General features: G+C 37.9%; 1 protein-coding gene across 1 annotated transcript in view; it reads right to left on the reverse strand.

Annotated features, from left to right (window-relative positions):
• ITGA1 (integrin, alpha 1) overlaps positions 1–19,409 on the reverse strand; it is a 182,509-nt gene that overhangs the window by 63,351 nt on the left and 99,749 nt on the right. The window contains exons 10-14 of the mRNA XM_006865762.1: positions 14,144–14,217; positions 13,161–13,305; positions 5,371–5,513; positions 3,185–3,328; positions 358–615 (exon numbers count right to left, since the gene is read on the reverse strand). Of these exons, the coding sequence (XP_006865824.1) occupies positions 358–615; positions 3,185–3,328; positions 5,371–5,513; positions 13,161–13,305; positions 14,144–14,217 (764 nt within the window). The remainder of the gene's footprint in view (positions 1–357; positions 616–3,184; positions 3,329–5,370; positions 5,514–13,160; positions 13,306–14,143; positions 14,218–19,409) is intronic.

The raw sequence follows: 19,409 nt of genomic DNA on the forward strand, positions 1-19,409 counted from the left end.
CTAAAATACAATAATTTCATCACCTTTATTGTCAAAATCTTATAATTATTGTTCTCTTATTCATAAAGATCAGCCACACTGCACATGCTAACTGGTATTGCTAATTTTTTCTTTCTTTCTTTCTTTCAAAAAGCCAGGTCATTGATATATGGTAAATAACAACAGGAAAGAAATTAGATAAAAGAATAAAACACAAAGTAATCCCTCTATAAAGAAATCTTAGAAGAGGATTAAATCTAGTATCCCAATAAAAAGTCAGAATAAAGAAATGAGATCACATAGGCAAAACAGGTGATGCTTGGCATTGAACCCATTCATCACTTAAAAGAGTGAGACTTCCCAGGCTTAACGTCTTACTTGTGCATACTGTTTCCTGATAGTCTTGCCACTTCCATGATAAATGTACACAGCACCCCCGTGATCATCTTCCAGCGGAGCTCCTATCACGATGTCATTAAATCCATCAAGATTGAGATCTTTTACAACGGCAATTGCTGTTCCAAAACGAGCCCCACACGGCTCATTTCTGTTTTCCTTTGTGCATGAATTGTGTTTCAGAGATGAACAGCAAGTCTGCTTAATGGGTTCCAGGCTCATTTGATATTCAAACCTTGTCTGTAAGAAAGATAAACAGGATGCTTATGGATTTCTATCATTACAACAGCAGAGAAGAATTTTTTTATGTACATACTGTATCAGTGCTATTAAAAACCATTTGGTACATCAATAAAAAAAAGTTGCAAAGTTCCTTAAAAGAATGGCTACCTGAAAGCAAAGTTAGGCATTTCAAAACATAGAGAGTAGAAATGAGGGAAATAGGATATCCTGAGAATTATAAAAGATACTCTAATGCAACTCAGTGAGCATCTTGTTAAAGCCAAAGAACTGAGTTTTCAAATCCGTAACTCATGCTACTATTCTTTCTTCACCCAATACTGTGCGTCTTTGAAAAGTCCCTCATGCACATTAGACATGGAAAATCCCTAAAGCATAGTTCCTGGTGTGGTGCTGGAGAATAAGCCCTGAACTGCTAACCACAAAGTTGGGTTAGAAACCTACCAGTTCCTCCTTGGAAACTCTATAGGGTTGCTGTGAGTTGGAACCGACTCAACGGCACTTAATAACAACATAGAACAGAAAGAAAATGCATTCTGTCCAAAAAGAAAACTTTTTCCAAAGGTGTCTAGGGTAGAGTGACGGTGAAGAGTAAAGAAGATTAAGTGCTAGTAAAATGTGGATAAGAAGATACTTTCATGGAAAAAAAACAACAACAAAATACAGCACAGGACAGATAAACAAAGTGAAATAATTGAGAGGAAGCAATAAAAATTTAATAGTATAAAGATAGATCATTTATGATATAAAATAACATGGGAGAGATGCTTTTGATAGTAGTGGCTGTCAATTCCAACTCATCACGGCCCTGCATAGGGTTTCTGAGGCTATAAATCTTTACGGGAGCAGAAAGAATCATCTTTATCCTAGAGCTGCTGGTAGATTCACACTATTGACTTTGCAGTTAGGAGCCCAGCTTGTAATCCACTATGCTATCAGGACTCCTTGGAAAAGAGTCTAAGAATTTAAGAAATCTAAATTAACCACATACAGAACATCACTGTATGGAGAAATGTATGCAGATGAGTAAAAAATTATCCATAGGATGGCTGTAGCATTAAGTTAGAAAATACAAATAAATCTTTTTTTTCATAATCCCCTTGCTTTTCAATATACTTTGTCCATCTGCCAACAGGCTTTCATAATCCTTTTTTGAAAAATGTTTTAGGCTGAGCCGCGAGCCAAAAATGAGCCGCTGTCTTCACTTCTTCATCAGAGGTAAATCTTTGTGTTTGAAGGGCTGCTTTCAGGGTACCAAACAGGTGAAAATCTGATGGAACAAAACCAGGACCATAGGGAGATGCTTTTATACCTCAAAACAAAGTTTTTGCAGAGTATTCATAGTGTGGGCAGAGGCGAGTGGGTGTGCATTGTCATGCAAGATCACAATACCCTTGGTTAGCAGTCTTCTCTGTTTAATCCAAAGTTTAGGATTTAGTTCCTCAGTAAGCATCACACTATAATGAGCACTGTTGATTGTTGAATCTTTTTCCTGATAGTGTTCCAATACTGACCCTTCAGAATCTCAGAAAACTGTCAGCATCAATTTTTCAGCTTGTGGTTGACTTTTGAACTTTTTCTTGGTCAGAGATTGAAGATGTTTCCATTCTATACTCTGCAGTTTACTCTCGGGCTTGTAGTGATGAATCCATGTCTTCTTACCAGCAATTTTTTTTTTTTTTTAAGAAACATTTATCTTCGTTCAAGTATTGGTTCAAATTTTGTTTACAGATGTCCAAATGCTTCTGTTTATGCTCATCTGTGAGTTGTCTCAGTACCCATCTCGCATAAACTTTTCAAAACCCAAGTCTGCTGTGGATTATTTCATAGGCAGAGCCATGGTTGATTTGCAAATGATTTGCTACATAACCCGCTGTCAACTCATCTGTTTGACAGAATCATTTCACGTGTACACTCAATGTTTCATAAGCCGTAGATGAGATGAGCATTTTACTATAACCAGAATGTGGATGATTTTTGCCCAGGTAGACAGAGGTTTGCCTGTAGGCATAGCTGAAGATAGGCCCTTCTGACTGGAAGAACTGTGCCCAGAGCATTTTCTGATCCTGCACTGTAAGTCGTTAACTTCCTTTATAAACCCTGTCACTGTTGAGTATGTGAATTATTAAGCACCAATGAATAGAGTGCTGTGAGAGGGATGGTTTGGTTCATTTTTGCTGGACCTGAAAATCTCTTGGTTCATTTTCCCAAATATCCATTGAAAAACAAACCAAATGCCATGGAGTCCATTCCGATTCATAGTGGTCCTTCCTATAGGACAAAGCAGAACTGCTCATGGGGTTCTGAGGCTTTAATCTTTATGGAAGCAGACTGCACCATCTTTCTCCTGTGGAGTAACTGGTGGGTTCAAACTACCAAACTTTTTGTTATCAACCCAGATGCTCAACCCATTTTACCACCCAGGTTCCTCAGTTTTTCCAAGGTGAGTACAAATTAGACCATTATTTGAAATGGAAGGTTTTTCTAAATTTCCTAATTTAGGTATTTTAAGTAATTTAGGTATTTTAGGTAATTTCCTAAATTTCTCAAAGTTCAAAGTTACAATTACCTTATTCAAGGCGTACACATACACTTTTCCTTGTTCCTCTTTCTCTGTTCCCATGTACATGGGAGCTCCAACCAAAAGAATATCAGTATTTGAATCTTTATCAATATCAATTGTTGTTAAAACACTGCCAAAGTAAGAACCAATCTAGGACAAAACAAAAGAGCTGATGAACATTAAAAATTCTCAAGGAAAAGATAAAATCTGCATTTCATTCATTTATGCCAATCTAGATGAGTACCTGAGGTTCAATTGATAAAATAGAATATACAAACTGATGCTACTATTGGTGTTTACAGGAGGCTGATTAACATTAATCAGTCCTTTACTTGAAGATGAACAGTTTTCATACATTCCCTTTTGATTTCATACTAATCTTGCCCTCCTTCTCATACATGCAAACAAAAAGCATGATATTTTTATTTCTTACAGGAAATAAAATAAGGTAAATAATATATGACATTCTGGATTGATATCATATATGTTTATAAGCAGTCATATGAAAATATGAAATAAATATGGCATCAGGAGCTGAGCTGTCCTATAATACTGGTATGATATTTTACACTTTACAGCCACAGAAGATTGCCTACTTACTGACATGACTAAGCAGCTATGAGAGATAGAAAAATATGAGAGGATAGCAGTGGTGTAGTGGGGAGTATAGAAGGGACATCCCTTAGACATTTATATTTTGTCTATTAAACATAGGGATACATTTTAGGAACATGCAGAGATCTTATATTTCATTATCTAAATATAATAACTTTTATAATTATTGGTTTATACTTGATATTTGGTACTCTTGATAATTCTCTTATTGAAACTTCCTATCTGTGCTTCCATGAATATATTTTTGTTATCCTGACACTGTTCCTATATCATAGCCCACCCATTCTCTACATCTTTGCTGGCCCTTTTCCTCTATTTCCAAAATATTGGCCTCCCCTGGAGGCCAGGATGGCCAGACTTCGTCTCTCATACTTTGAACATACTGTCAGGAGGGACCAGTCACTGGAGAAGGATATCATGTTTGGTGAGGTGAAGGATCAGAGGAAAAGATGAAGACCCCCAGCAAGATGGATTGGCAAAATGGCAGCATCAACGGGCTCAAACGTGGCAACAATTGTGAGGTTGGCCCAGGATCAGGCAGTGTTTTGTTCTGTTGTGCATAGGGTAGCTATGAGTCGGTACTGATTCAATGGCACCTAACAACAACAAGGCTCAGAGCTGCAGTTGTCTTTCCACTCTCTTACTCTAGATGACCATCCATCCCACACATTTTCCAAAACTAGTCAAGGAAAACCCTGTGAATCACAGCAGTTCAATTCATGAGTAATCATGGGCATTGTACAAGACTGGGCATTTTGTTCCATCACGCATGGGGTCGCCGTGTGTCAGGGGCTGGCTCCACAGTAGCTAACAATCTATGCATATAGATGATTGTACATGGAAGGTACATGTTATATAGTTTCCTACACTTCTCTTAATATTCAATATTCCCTAGTGAGAATTTCCCACTGTTAACTGTTACAAATTTCTCATTATTTCCAAGAAAAAATAAATTAATTCTTTAGTTTTCAAGGCCTCATTCAATTGGGTCTATATTATCTTTTTATCTTTCTTTTTTCACTGCTCTTTCGTCTGACCTGTATTCTATCTTTCTTCCTAGACTCAGTCCAGATTTTATAACTAATTGAGACTTTCTGCACGAATCCTAGATTAAAACAATATTCCCATCTTCTGAATTCACTATCTATGCCACTTGCACTTTGATGGCTCTTAATATTTTAAATCTCTTTTCTGATATTTATCTTTACATCTCTATCTATTACATAAACATCTTACTTCCCAGCCCACCAAGACCCATTGCCACTGAGACGATTCTGACTCAGAGACCCGATAAAGCTTTTCCAATACTATAAATCATTCTGGGAGTAGACAGTTTCATCTTTATCCCACAAGCAGCTGATGGGTTAGAATTGTTGGTCTTGTGTTTAGCAATCAGATGCTGATCTCACAGTGACTCTAGGACTCCATCTTACCACTATCCCTATCCAACAAAAACATTCTAAGGCCAAAGATGAAGACACTTTATGTCTCTCAAAGCAGCCTTATGTAGGGTCCTAGTCACAACAGATACTGAATGTATAAGTTAATTAATCTGCAGTAATAGTTTTTAGGCTTACCTGTTCTCCACTGAGTGTCTGGAGAATCTTGACTTCCCCACCTTCCATCCTGTAGATAATGACCTGGCCGGTGTGGTTATACCTGGGCTGTCCAGCGATATAGAGAACATCTCCAGAAACCATAGCAGAGTTTACGCTGTAACCTAACAAGAGAGACTCCAGATATAATAACTGGCCCCACAAATTATGTATGTAGTAAATTAAGATTAATTTTAAGTGGTTGGAAGAATCTTCTTATATAAACTTTAAAAAATAAAGAAAGAATTTTTCCTTTAAATGCACATCAGAGTTTGCTTTGGTAGAAACTTTTAGGGTACTCTCTGATTATCTACCACAACTGCTTTGTCCTGAAAATGCATCTTCTTCCAATCTCAGGCATACATTGCTTAAAGGCACAATTTTAAAACAATGATAACAGAAAAACAGCCCTCCCCAACACACACCTCAAAATTTTATTGTAATCCCAACAATTTATATATTTATAAATTAAATTTCATTTTGAATACCAACTTTTAATCCAACTTTAGGGTAGCATGCCATAAATATCTTATGTAATTAGAATCAAGTCTTTTCAATGTAGTGGTTACAAATCGGGCTGTGAATTGCAAGGTCAGCAGTTTGAAACTACCAGCTGTTCCCTGGGAGAAAGATGAGGCGTTCTGCTCCTGTAAAGATTTACAGCCCCAGAAACCCTGTACAGGGTTGCTATGAGTCGGAACCAACTCCACAGCACACAGCCAGCCACCTACAAGTAAAAAGCAAATGAATCACCATTAAGTCAATTCTGACTCATAATGGCCTTATGTAGGGTTTCTGAGGCTTTAAATCTTTATGGGAGCAGAAAGTCTCCTTTTTCTCCTGGGGAGTGGTCTGGTGGATTCCCCCTGATGACTTTTCGGTTATCAGCCCAACACAGAACTCACAATGATATTCACTGCAAGTATTTTTTTTTCTAAAACATAAAAGGTGACAATAAATGTGTACCTCACCATCTGAATTACACGGGAATCAAACTGACTACGTCTGAGAGAAGAGATGATGGAGAAGTTCAATATCATCAGCCAAAACAAGGCCTGGGCTTTACTGTGGAACAATCAATTGCTCATACCCAAGTTCAGGCTAATGCTGAATAAAATTAAAACAATTTAAGAGTTGGAGATGACATCAAGAACATCATCCATGAGGAAAGCAAAAGATCTTCGTAAAGACAGGAAGAAAAGAAAAGACCAAAATGGATGTCAGAAGAAATTCTGCCACTTGCTCTTGAATGCAGAGAAGCTAAAACAACTGCAAGAAATGAGGAAGTAACAGAGTGTTCAGAAAATTTCAAAGGGCAGCTCACGAAGACAAAGTAAAGTATTATAGTGAAATATGCAAAGACATGGAGTTGGAAAACCAAAGGAAGAACATGCTCAGAATTTCTCAAGCTGGAAGAAGTAAAGAAAAAATTCAAGCCTCAATTTGTGATATCAAGGATTCTAGGATAAAATATTGAAAGACACAAGTAACACTAAAAGAAGATGGAAACAATACAAAGTGTCACTGTACAAAAAGAATTGGTTCATGCACAACCATTAAAATGATCAAAAACTGAATGTAGTGAAGGAAGAATTCCAAGCAACACTGAAGGCATCAGTGGAAAATGAGGCTCCAGGAATTGATGAAATGCAAATTGAAATTTTCAACAAACTGATGCAGTTGCTGGAGGTGAAAATAAATTTGTAAGAAAACTACCTGGACACCTGATTGGAAGACATCGTATCTGTATCCATTCCAAGAAAGGTAACCAAAAAGAATGTTAATATCATTGAACAACATCACTAATGTTATATATAAGTACATTTTTGCCTAAAGGTAATTAAAAAATGGTTTCAGCAATGTATCAATAGGGAGCTACCAGAAATTCAAGCAGAATTCAGAAGAGGATGTGGAACGAGGGATATCATTGCTAATGTCAGATGGATCTTGGCTACAAGCAGAGAATACCAGAAAGATGGTTACTTGTGTTTTATTAACTATGCAAAGGCATTCTACTGTGTGAATCAGAACACCCTACAGATAATAATGTGAAGAATAAATATTTCAGAACACTTTATTGTGCTCATGGGGAACGTGTACTCAGAAAAAGAAGATATTGAATGGTTTAAAATCAGGAAAGGTGTGTGTCAAGGTTGGATCCTTTCACCAACAAGAATATTTATTTTATTCATTTGCTGAGCAAATAATACAAGAAACTGGACTATATGAGGAAGAATATTGCATCAGGGTTATAAGATAGCTCACTAACAATTTGTGATATACAGATAACACAACCTGGCTTGTTAGAAGTGAAGAGGACTTAAAAATACTTACTGAAGAAGATTAAAGACTACAGCCTTCAGTAAGGATTGCACCTCAATTAAAAGTAAGCAAACATCCTCACAATGGGACCAATAAACAATATCATGATAAAGGACTGAAGTTGTCAAATACTTCACTTTGTTTGGATTCATAATCAACACCCATGGAAGCAGCAAATGACGTTTTTAAAATGTTAAAGAGCAAACATGTCACACTTTGAGAACTAAGGTGCACTTGACCCACACCATGGTATTTTCAGTTATCTCAAATGCATGTGAAAGTTGGACAATGAATAAAGATGACTGTAGAAGAATTGATGCATTTCAATTATCATGTTGTCAAATAATATTGAAACTACCATGGGCTTCCAGAGGAACAAACAACTCGGTCTTTGAAGGAGTGCAGCCAGAATGCTCTTTAGAAGTGAAGATAGAGACACGCCGTCTGTCAATCTTTGGATATGTTGTTAGTAGGGATCAGTACCTTGGGAAGGACATCGTATTTGGTAAATGAAAAAGAAGACCTCCAATGAGATGGATTGACACAGTAGCAACAACAATGAGTCTAACTATAACCATTATGAGGAATGCACAGGACTGGGCAGTGTTTGGCTTTGTTGTCCAAGGAGTGGCTATGATTCAGAATCAACTGGAGGGTAACTAACAGTAACAACAATAACAAACTTAACATTGTTTCCTAGATAAGAAAAGCACAAAATTGAAGAGCTGACATACTGACAGCCATCTCTATGGGTTTATAAAGGATAAATCAATGTCAGCTATGTAATTCACCTCTTGAAAAACAGTCAGGTAATGAAAACCAAGTCAGATTGAGTCAGGTAATAGAAACAGAGGTATAATCTGTCTTGTTTTATGCCTTACGACTTGTCTTTTGAATCTATTTGGGGTGATTGCTGTTAAGTGCCATCGCGTCAGTTCCAACTCATAGGTACCATGTATAGGGTTTCTGAAGAGTCTGGACCTCCAACCTTGTGGTTCAAACCTACCTACCCTGTAGTCAAGTGGTTATCTTACAGCAACATACCAAATTTGGAGTAGAAAAAGGCAGAAAAAGTACCTACACTATATTCTCAATCTCAACATCGCTTGCTAAGTACATATTAGCACGTTGCTGTTGTTCTTAAGTACTGCTGTCAAATTGGTTCCAACTCCTAACAATATTGTGTTGGGTTTTCCATATAGAAGCTGAACTACTGACCTTGTGGTTAGCAGTCCAGTGTTTATCCTACAGCACCACGCCAGTCACAAAATAGTTTTATTTGGTTCAAAACCACTGGCCACTCCTTAGAAACCCTATAAAGTGTCTCTATGAGTTGGAAACAACTCGACGGCACTTAACAACAAGAAGATACCTGCTGTACCCTGAAAGTGGTTCAACAGCTTCCGCTCCAACTTCTGGTTATTACAGATTAGTAAAGTTTTTTTGTATTTTTTTTTAATTTTATTTTACTTTAAAAATATAAACAGTATCTACCTCTTTGCTTCTTCATAAGACTATTGTTGTTGTTGTTAAGTGCCATTGAGTCGGTTCCAACTCATAGCAACCCTGTATAGGGTTTCTGAGGAATGGCTGGTGAATTTGAACCACTGACCATGAGGTTCAAACTGACCTTGCAGTCTAGTGCATTAACCCATGGTGCCACACCAGGACTCCATGAAAGAATTTTCTATAATCTAAAAATCTGCCATCTACGCAGATTTTGGTTTATTCTCAAATTATTTGCTCAGCATACAGATTGAATAAGTATGGTGAAAGAATACAACCCTGTCGCACACCTTTCTAACTTTAAACCATTCAGTGTTCCCATGTTCTGTTTGAACAACTGCTTTTTGGTCCGTGTACAGGTTCCTCATGAACACAATTAAGTGTTCCGGAATACTCATACTTTGCATAAGGATACATACTACACACTAAAATACAGCACTGTAGGGTAATACAATGGACCACAAGGTCAGTTTGAACCACAAGGCTGGCAATTCAAATTTGCCAGTCACTCCTTGGAAACCCTACACAGGGTTGCTATGAGTTGGAACTGACTCGACAGCACTTAACCACGACAACAACAAGGATATAAATGAAGAGACAAATAGTATGAAGTCAGGTAAGATACCCAACACAGAGCTTCCTTCTTCCACAAAGAACACATTACCTTCTCGTCTGCATCAGTTTCTATCACCAATCAGGAAGCTTCCATGTTTAGATCTTCTACTGAGGTCTCGTTATGTAGGCATGATTAACTGAATAACGTCAAACTGCCTTGAAGTTGGCTCACATCATGAAGGGGTCTTTCTAGCCTGGTGACTCATTAGCATAAACTCAGGATTGCCTGGAGTCCTTATCAAAGACACTTCAACCTCGGGAAATCCCAAGCTTTTATAGGAACCAAAGGCAAAGACCAAATTCTTTATGTAAGTAATATTATTTCCATTTTAGAAATAAGCTAATTAAAACTCTGAATGGACAAAGAAATTTGACTAGCTAGAGGCTAGTATCAAGGAGCTCTGGTAGCGCAGTGGTTACGAATTGGGCTGTGAACCTTAAGGTCAGCAGTTCAAAACTACCAGCTGTTCTGCGGGAGAAAGATGAGGCTTTCTGCTCCCATAAAGATTTACAATTCTCAGAAACCCTGTACACGGTTGCTATGGGTCAGAACTGACTCCACGGAGCATAACATAACAGAGGCTAATACCAGAAAACCAACTCAAGTCTTTGTGGCTTCTGAATGTGCACTAGTGCCATAACCAATTTGTTCTTAGCATCATAGAATCAGCAGCTTCGTGATTTTTATATTTATGAGGATATCGACTGGACGAGACTTAACAACAACTGCAAAATGCTACATTATGCAAATGTACCATTTACTTATCTGTTATTGTTATTGTTAAGTGCCGTAGAGTAGGTTCTGACTCATAGTGACCCTGCATAGGGTTTCCAAAGAGCGGCTGGTGAGCTTGAACCACCAACTTTGTGGTTCCAACTGATCTTACAGTCCAGTTCATTAACCTGCAGTGCCACACCAGGAACCAAATTACTGTACACTTAGGATCATGCTGTTTTCCCCACTATCAGAAATAACAATACAATAACATTTTCTCTTCACTTGACATTCTTAAATATTTCAATTTCTTCTTCAGTTACATCATTACAAGTGAAATGTCTAAGTCTATGTGGTATGAATATTTTTGTGGTTCTACATACAAATTGTCAAATTAATTTCCTAATGATCCTATACCCAGGATAGGAAGAACCTCAAGGTTAAATTGGTTCTTAATTTCAAGGTATTTCATGTAAGGCAGTCTCATGTAATTTTTAGACATTATCTTATCTAACCTCCTATTCTCTTTTTAGGAATATTTTGGATATACTTTGAGGATGATTGCTTTCAAACTCTATCATTGTAGACTTGTTCTGCCTTATATAGCTCATCTTCAATTTATACTCCAACGTTTGGTATATTGCAGATACTCAGCAGTTGAAAGGGACACCCTAGACCAATCCAGAATCAGGAATTTTGGTATGGTGAAATGAACATTGGAATAAGAATCAAAAGTCTAAGACTGAAGCTGCACACTTGCCCTATGTAGCTATGACATAATTGTGCTTCTGCTGAGATTCTTCATTTGAAAATTCTGATGTTTGACTATATGATTTCTTGGATCTCTTTTAGCCCTAACACTCTATATGGATTTTAAGTTCAACTCTTTTATTTTGTATCATCATCACAGTCTTCCAAATATTTAAATGACATGCACTATATACTTTCTTTTGAACCTTCAATTTCTTAACTTTTTGGTGAAGAGTGGTGTGTAGCAGGGAATTGCTTACAGAGCTATAATCCTCTACCTTTACTGGCAAATCTTGACATTTTCTCTTTATAATATGTGTAATTTATAGGAATGTTTGTAACAACTCTAGCTATTATTTGTCCATGGCAGAATATAATAGGGCTTTTGTGGGAAAGCGATTTAACTTGGAAACCCTATACAGGGTCGCTATGGGTCGGAATAGACTCAACGGCACTTAACAATAGCAACAACAATGCAGTTCAATGTGTCTAAGGGATTTATATCTACAGGTTGCCATTATATTTTGAGTCATCTTAAACTCTCAGGTTTTTATTGTTAAGTTCTATGGACTGTGTAGCTTTAATATGGGCTCCTAAATTAGGAGACACATGGAAGTAGGTTATATAACAGGTAGTAGTGAAGAGCTTGTCATTATTCACAAGATAGGATCTTATTACCTTCTTCTCAAGATACAAAGAAACTGTGCTAGAGGGAGAAAAAGACTTGTCTCCTGGACAAAAGATCCCAGAGAGGAATGCCAAAGTGCTAAAATGTCAACACTATACAACTACAGCATTTGTCGATATGTTCACCAGTGCAACTACTGAACTAAGAAAAATGCCTGAGGAAAGGAGGTACCACAAAAATATTTGTTTATTTTCAATTCCACACCCAACCACCACCTTAACTGTTACTGAGTTCTAGTGATAAAGGAATCTTGGTGTAGCGTTGCAAGTTAATGTGCTGGACTGCAAGCTTGTCAGCTGCTCCTTAGAAATCCTATGCAGAGTTGCTCTCAGTCAGAATCGACTCGACAGCACTTAACAACAATGATAAAGGATGGAGTCCTGGTTTGGAGCTGTAGGATAAGCACTGGACTAGTCACCATAAGGTTTGTAGCTCAAAACCACCAGCCATTTTTTGGAAATCCTATTATGGGTCTGTTGTTATGAGTCAGACCCCAACTTGACAGCATTCAACAACACAATAAGTGATGAAGCAAAGTCCCAGGCATCCTAACTTAGGCAGCTCCCAGCCTGGTACAGCTCCAGCTTCCTCATGTCAAATAAGTCCTTAGAAAACAAGATGGTGTCACATCCCTGGCTTTAAATTCAGTATTTGTTTGTTTGTGACTAGAGCTATTAAAGTTGAAACTACATGACAGAAAGAATGAAAACATTTCTTTTCCAAAATTAGGACCCAGGGAAACAAACTCTGTAAATGATTGACTTCTAAGAAAATTTCAGTTCCCTGGTCTTTAGGATATATGTAGAGCCAAGCTTTCTTTTTCTGCTGTCATTTCCTGTCCAGCAGCTCCAATGCTTTTCTAAAAATCAAAGGGATATGAGACACAGGGAGAGTTCAGAAAGTACACTTAATAGCCCAAATCATTTCCTGTACTAGATAGCACCTCCATTTCTGTAATCTTCACCAACTAAAGCTGCTCACAGACAGGCAAGCTTTCATGGGTCCTGTCAAATACCCAGCTCTCAGAAGTTACCTCTCTATCAATATTCTTCCACATGGTTGTAAGTCTATATAGATAAAGCAAATAATGCTAAAGATTACAACAGCCAACAGCTATAAAAAGAAGAAGAAAAAGAAATCCACAACAATCTTCTATCAGTAATATCCAAGTCTTACCTAAGTAAGAAGCAAGAGGTTCATTCTTTGTGGTAGACTCAACATTAAAAGACATGTTCTGGGGGATGATGATTTGATTCGCCTTCTGCATGACGACTGTCCCATTCCAATCATAGGCTCCTACTGCTCCAAGCATAACCCAATCCTTATGTTCAAACAAAGAGAGCAATAATACTTAATAAAATCAGAGCAAATGCTTATATACCATCAATTATGTATTAGGTACTGTTCAAAGTGCTTTCCATATACTAATTCAGGGAATGCGCACAATAACACTATGAGCTTTTTTTACAAAAGACAAATGCTCTAGCTAGTAATGAAATAAATAGCAATAGTCCTCTGCAGGGACCATGGTGACTTTTCTTCCATCAACTACTTGTTGCTGTTAGTTGCCATGGAGTTGACTGTGACTCTTAGCAACCTCGTGTGTGCAGTGTAGAACAACTCTACTGGGGTTTTTCAGAAGCAGGTCACAAGGCCTGCTGTCTGAGGCATCACTGAATGGGTTCAAACTACCAACATTTATACTCATAATGGAACACACAACCATTTGTGCCACCCATCAATTACTAATGATAAATTTTCTAATTTTGCCTTTTGGCATTATTCTGGATGCTAAAAATCACAGGTCCGATCTATCCAGAACATCAGTTTTTAGCATGGCTTTTGAATTACCTTGTCACTAAGAAAAAGATAAATTCAATATATTTAGCAAATAGTTTAAAGATTTCATTCAAGCAGATGAAATAAAGCACATAAACTGTCTGACTCACAATTATTAATACAACGTAGTGAGATAACACGTTTCCCTAAAGAAAAGCTTCCAAAATGTCATTTTCCTATTTGGATTAGAAAACATGATCATGGGCCGAATAACTGCTCACGCCATGAACTGCACTTATAATGCTGACAACTGGTTGTTAGTTTTGGGGGAGAAAATGTAGCTAAAGGTCATTTCATTTACTACCCCATGGTCTACACACCTGTGAGTAGTGAGCACTGAAGCCAGTCTGAGACATTTCCATTTCGAATGAAGCTGCTGATTGATCAGCTGTAGCTGTAAGATAGGAAAATAATCATCATAAGCAACAAGCAGTGCCTTCTTCTAGCAGACAGAGGCTTGATATTGTCTTTATTCATCAAAACTTCTGACATTTTTAAGGATCCAGATTTCTCCATGCAAAATGCCTAAATAGGGCTGGGGAGAGGTCAGAGTATATCTGCTTTCATCTATGAGTCTCAGAATCTTGCTTGCTATCTTGCTCGGGATTGCTGGAGGAATTGGGGAATCTCCATTCATGCAGTTCTTCTTACATTGTAGCAGGCTTATTGATCCTACGATGCTTTCGTTCATGTGATTATACTTCAAATGCTGCAGAAAATTTCTCTCACTCTCTGGCAAACCCTGCTGAGACTTTAGGCTACACTTACCAAGTGTGTTATAAGGCTGGGCATGTTCCATCCACAATTTGAAGGTGATCTCTTGCCTCTCTCAACCCCATCCATATTTCAGGCCTGCTTGGAATTCCATTGTCTGATGAAGGGTTTAGAGACTTGGGTTGTATTTACTCTAATTGCTAGCTGTGGGTATGACCCCAAGATCAGAGGAAATTTTTTGCCAGCAGCCTAGGGCATATGTCATTCAATCATGTATGTGTGTATGTACACATAAATTTCTTAATATAAATATTTTCCAATTGTTTTTAAACTCTTTTCTGAAAAATAGAGATAATCTAAAGTGTTCTACTGATGTATGCTACTCTAAAGTTATTTTCAAAATATTCACACATCCAAAGCCATAAACTCATCAGGGGATTGAAGGAATGTTGATTAATCTGATTCCACTAGGGTGTTACTGATTTATTTGGCTTTGTGGATAAGTTAAAAATAGTGCATAATTTAAGAAAGTCAGTCTGTCTTTTCATTGAGCCATGGGAATAATCAAATTTGTGAAATGATACTGTTTACTAGGTTTCTGGGTGGAGCAAACAGTTCGCACTGGCTACTCATCAAAAGGCTGGCAGTTTGGACCCAGCCAGAGACACTATCTTTACGGTGATCTGCTTCCATAAAGATTACAGTCAAGAAAACATTATGGAATTGAATTCTACTCGGTAACACATAGTCACGAGTCTGAATCTGTTCAATAGCAGCAGGCTTTATTTGTGAAATTAAACTACCTTTTCGTGTGGCACTGTAAGATAAGCACTGGACCACAAGGTAGGTTTGAACTTCATAGTCAGCAGTTCAAACCCACTAGCCAATCCTTGGAAACTCTATACAGGGTCACTATGAGTCGAAACCACTCTACGGCATTTAACGACAACACTGATTCTTTACTGGCATAATTTTATTGAAACTACATCAGAATTAGATTAAATGAGACAATCAATCAAAAATTCAAATATATCATTTTAATCACAGGACGTATTGTACTTTAATTAAATGACCAAGATGCACTTTAATGTAAACATTTATAACTCCACAGTGATTTCAGGTATAGTCTCATTTACCTTGACTCATTTGCAAGTCAAGAACACAACAACTGTCGTCACCCAGAATCTACAAAAGCTACGTCCACTATGCAGACTGGACTCTTGACATGGCACTGCAGGTTAATGCATTGAACTAAAAGGTTGGTTTGAATCACAAGGTTGCTGGTTCAAGCTCACCAGTCACTCCTCAGAAACCCTGACAGGGTTGCTATGAATCACAACACAGTGGCACTAACCAACAACTATTCAGACAAGGAAATACATACATGTTTCCAGCACATTCCCTTGCTACAATTCTACCTTCAGCTAAGAACAGAGAAGAGGAACCTATGTAATATTCTGCTTGCTGAGTCAGCATCATGGTAATCACCTGTTCCATGTCCCTGAACTTTTTACTGTCAACTCCTCCTTGGGCTCTTCTTGGCTGGTGAGACAATGGCTCTCACCACTGTGCAGTCTCTCCGTATGAATTTCAATACTGCTTCCAGTGCATAGTGAGCAAGGGAGACATGAGACAATTTCCTGCTTTCAATAGGCAGTTATTAGCATACTTACCTCACTAGATAGTACTATCCTAAGGAGGAGTCCTGGTGTGGTGCTGTGGGTTAATGCGCCAGTCTGCAAAGTCGTTTGAACTGCAAGGTCGGCAGTTCAAGCTCACCAGCTTCTCCTCGGAAACCCTATAGAGGGTCACTATGCATCAGAACCGACTCGACGGCACTTAACAACAATAAAGGAGCTCTGGTAGCGTAGTGGTTATGAATCAGGCTGCGAACCACAAGGTCAGCAGTTTGAAACTAGTAGCTGTTCTGTGGGAGAAAGATGAGGCTTTCTGCTCCCGTAAAGATTTACAGCCTCAGAAACCCTGTACACTGTGGCTATGAGTCAGAACCAATTCCACGGCACTTAACAACAACAACAACAGGGGAAGCAGGACTTTTCATAGTAGAAGACAATGAATGGGTTTGTTTTTGATAACGAACACACTGCCATCTAATTGATTCTGAGCTATGGAGACACCATGTATTATAGAGTACAACTGAGCTCCACAGACTTTTCTTAGCTGTAATCTTAGTTTCTCAGCTGCTAAAAGGTTGGTAGTTCAAGTATACCCAAAAAAGCCTCCCAATAAAGGTCTGAGGATCTATTTCTAAAAAGCGAGTCACAGGAATTCCTACAGAGCACAGTTCTTCCCTGACATACATGAGATCACCATGGATTGACTCCATGGCAAATGCTTTTTACTAAAGATCCAAGTGGACTTCAAAAAGTGCAAGGAAGAATTCCATCATCTTTCAGTTACATTTTCCCATGCACCTTTTGAAGCACCCTTATATATGCTGGTTGTTTGACATCAAGTAGGTTCTAACCCATAGTGACCCTGTATAGGGTTTCCAAGGAACAACTGGTGAGCTTGAACTGCTGACCTTGTGGTTCAAACTGACTTTTCAGTCCAGTGCATTAACCTACAGCACCACGCTAGGACTCCAAATATATGCTACTGTTGTTGTTAAGAGCCATTGAGTTGGTTTCGACCCATAGCGACTCTGAATAGGGTTTCCAAGGAGTGGCTGGTGAGCCTGAACTGCCAACCTTGTGGTTCAAACCAATGTTGCAGTCCATCACATTAACCCACTGTGCCACACCATATATATGCTAGTTGTTGTTGTTGTTGTAGTTAAGTGCTGTTGAGTCAGTTCCAACCCATAGCGACCCTGTATAGGATTTCCAAGGAGCAGCTGGTGAGCTTGAACCACCGACCTTGCAGTTCAAACAGTTTTGCAGTCTGGAGCATTAACCCACAGTACCACACCAAGGCTCCTATATATGCTAGTGTTAACTGGAAATTCCATAAACAATAAAGAAATGAAGCCTTTCATGACCTGATTATTTTTTTAAAAAAATCAGAAATGATCTAGTCAAAATGTTTTTCTTGGTTAGTCCTAAAAGTTTACAACTTTTAAATCCTGGTATGGTAGTCTAGAAACAATGAAAATGTTATTTAAAACAAATTGGTATCTACTCCCCAACACTGGATGAGGGCTTCATTTCTTTGAGTCTTACTAATCATATTTTGACTCATATTATTAAAAATTAAAAGTGCATCCTATTTTGGAAGATCTTATATATTTTCCTTGAAGTTATCCAAGTTCATTGTCTGGTAAACTATCAAGAGACGAAAGCCACTTAAAAGTGACTTGTACACCAATCATAGGACAATTGAATTCCACAGAAGCAGCTGCAATTTCACTTGGATAAACCGTCTGAGAGTTCTTGTAAGCAGAGGGAAAATGAGCCAGGGAATTCAGTGTGGCTGGGCTACGGGTCCTCATCATCTCTAGATAAAATTTTATATTCAACCAGGTGCGATTCAGTCATGAAATCAACAGGTGAGTCATACATAGCTAGCCCTTTTTTAATTGAGAGAGAATAGGTAGAATGGAAGATATGAGAAACTGCATATACCAACCAAAAATTAACCCTGTTGCTGTTAAGTCTATTCCAACACATGGAAACACCATGTGTTTCAGAGCAGAGCTGCCCATAGGTTTTTCTTGGCTGTAATTTTAACATAAGCACATCACCAGTCCTTTCTTTTGCAGTACCACTGGGTGCATTTGAACTGCCAAACTTTAGGTTAGAAGTCTACTGCAAACTGTGCCACCAGGGAGCTTCACTGTACATAATAAGGGTATTTCATAACGAATGCCCTGGGTCACAAGGCAAAATGCATTATAATGGATCACTGTTACAAATCTTGAAAAGCTATAACTGGATATTATTTTCTTTCATTTCCATATTTTACATTCAGTACTCTGTGTCTATTAGCCACTTTTCTGTACTTCCCTGGCAATTTAATCAAAATGATCCTTTTTTTCATCTTTGTCTCCTTCCCATTTTATTTCTTTGCTTTTTAGCCTTATGTCAGATCATGGAGTACTCATCTTTTAAATTTGTCTTTTTAAGATGCAAAAAACACATTTTTTCAGCATATCAACTCAATGAGAAAGAGTGAACCAGATTCCGAAGTTACACAAGTACAGTAGAGCTCTCATCATTATAAGATGAGAAAAGGGATGTGTTCTATGAGAGTCCAGATCTCGGAGAATGTACAAAGTTGTTGTCAGCAAAGGTCTAGTTCCATAGTCATTTGGTACTAGACATCCCAATCTCAGAAAAGTGAAGGAGACTTTGTCTCATTATCCTGAATAGCCAGTTGCCATTGAAAGAGCAAAAAAAAAAAAAAAAAAAAACACATCTACAATGTGGCAGTATAATTTTTAAAAAATACCAGGGACTTCAAAAAGTTTTTGGAAAAATGGATTGAAAACATAATGAAATTTTTTCCATGAAATTGTTGAAGCCTCCTTGTGAACTGATATTTCATTGCTGTGGAACTTGAAACAAAATTCCAGGAAGACCTTAAAAGCTTGTAAGGAGCAAAACACAGAGAAAATAAATGGACTAAGAAATTCTTTCTTAAGTACCCTCTCATAATAGCCAACAAAAACAACACACAAAATGGGGGCTCTGGACCAAGTGTCTTCATTTTCTAAAAGTGGGTCAAAGATAAAGAAAGGAACACATGGGAACATTTAAGTTCTTGCGTGTCTACATTGACTGGCTTGCACATCAGTCGTACTGGGCCCTTATAAGAAGAGCTTACAGTGAGCACAGTGCTATGTAAAACAGCGATCTCAACGACAGATTTATATAAAAGACCATTGTCCATGCTGGCTATGGTTCAGGGTAA

Source organism: Chrysochloris asiatica, unplaced genomic scaffold (genome assembly GCF_000296735.1).
Source record: "Chrysochloris asiatica unplaced genomic scaffold, ChrAsi1.0 scaffold00082, whole genome shotgun sequence".
NCBI classification, from domain to species: Eukaryota; Metazoa; Chordata; class Mammalia; order Afrosoricida; family Chrysochloridae; genus Chrysochloris; species Chrysochloris asiatica.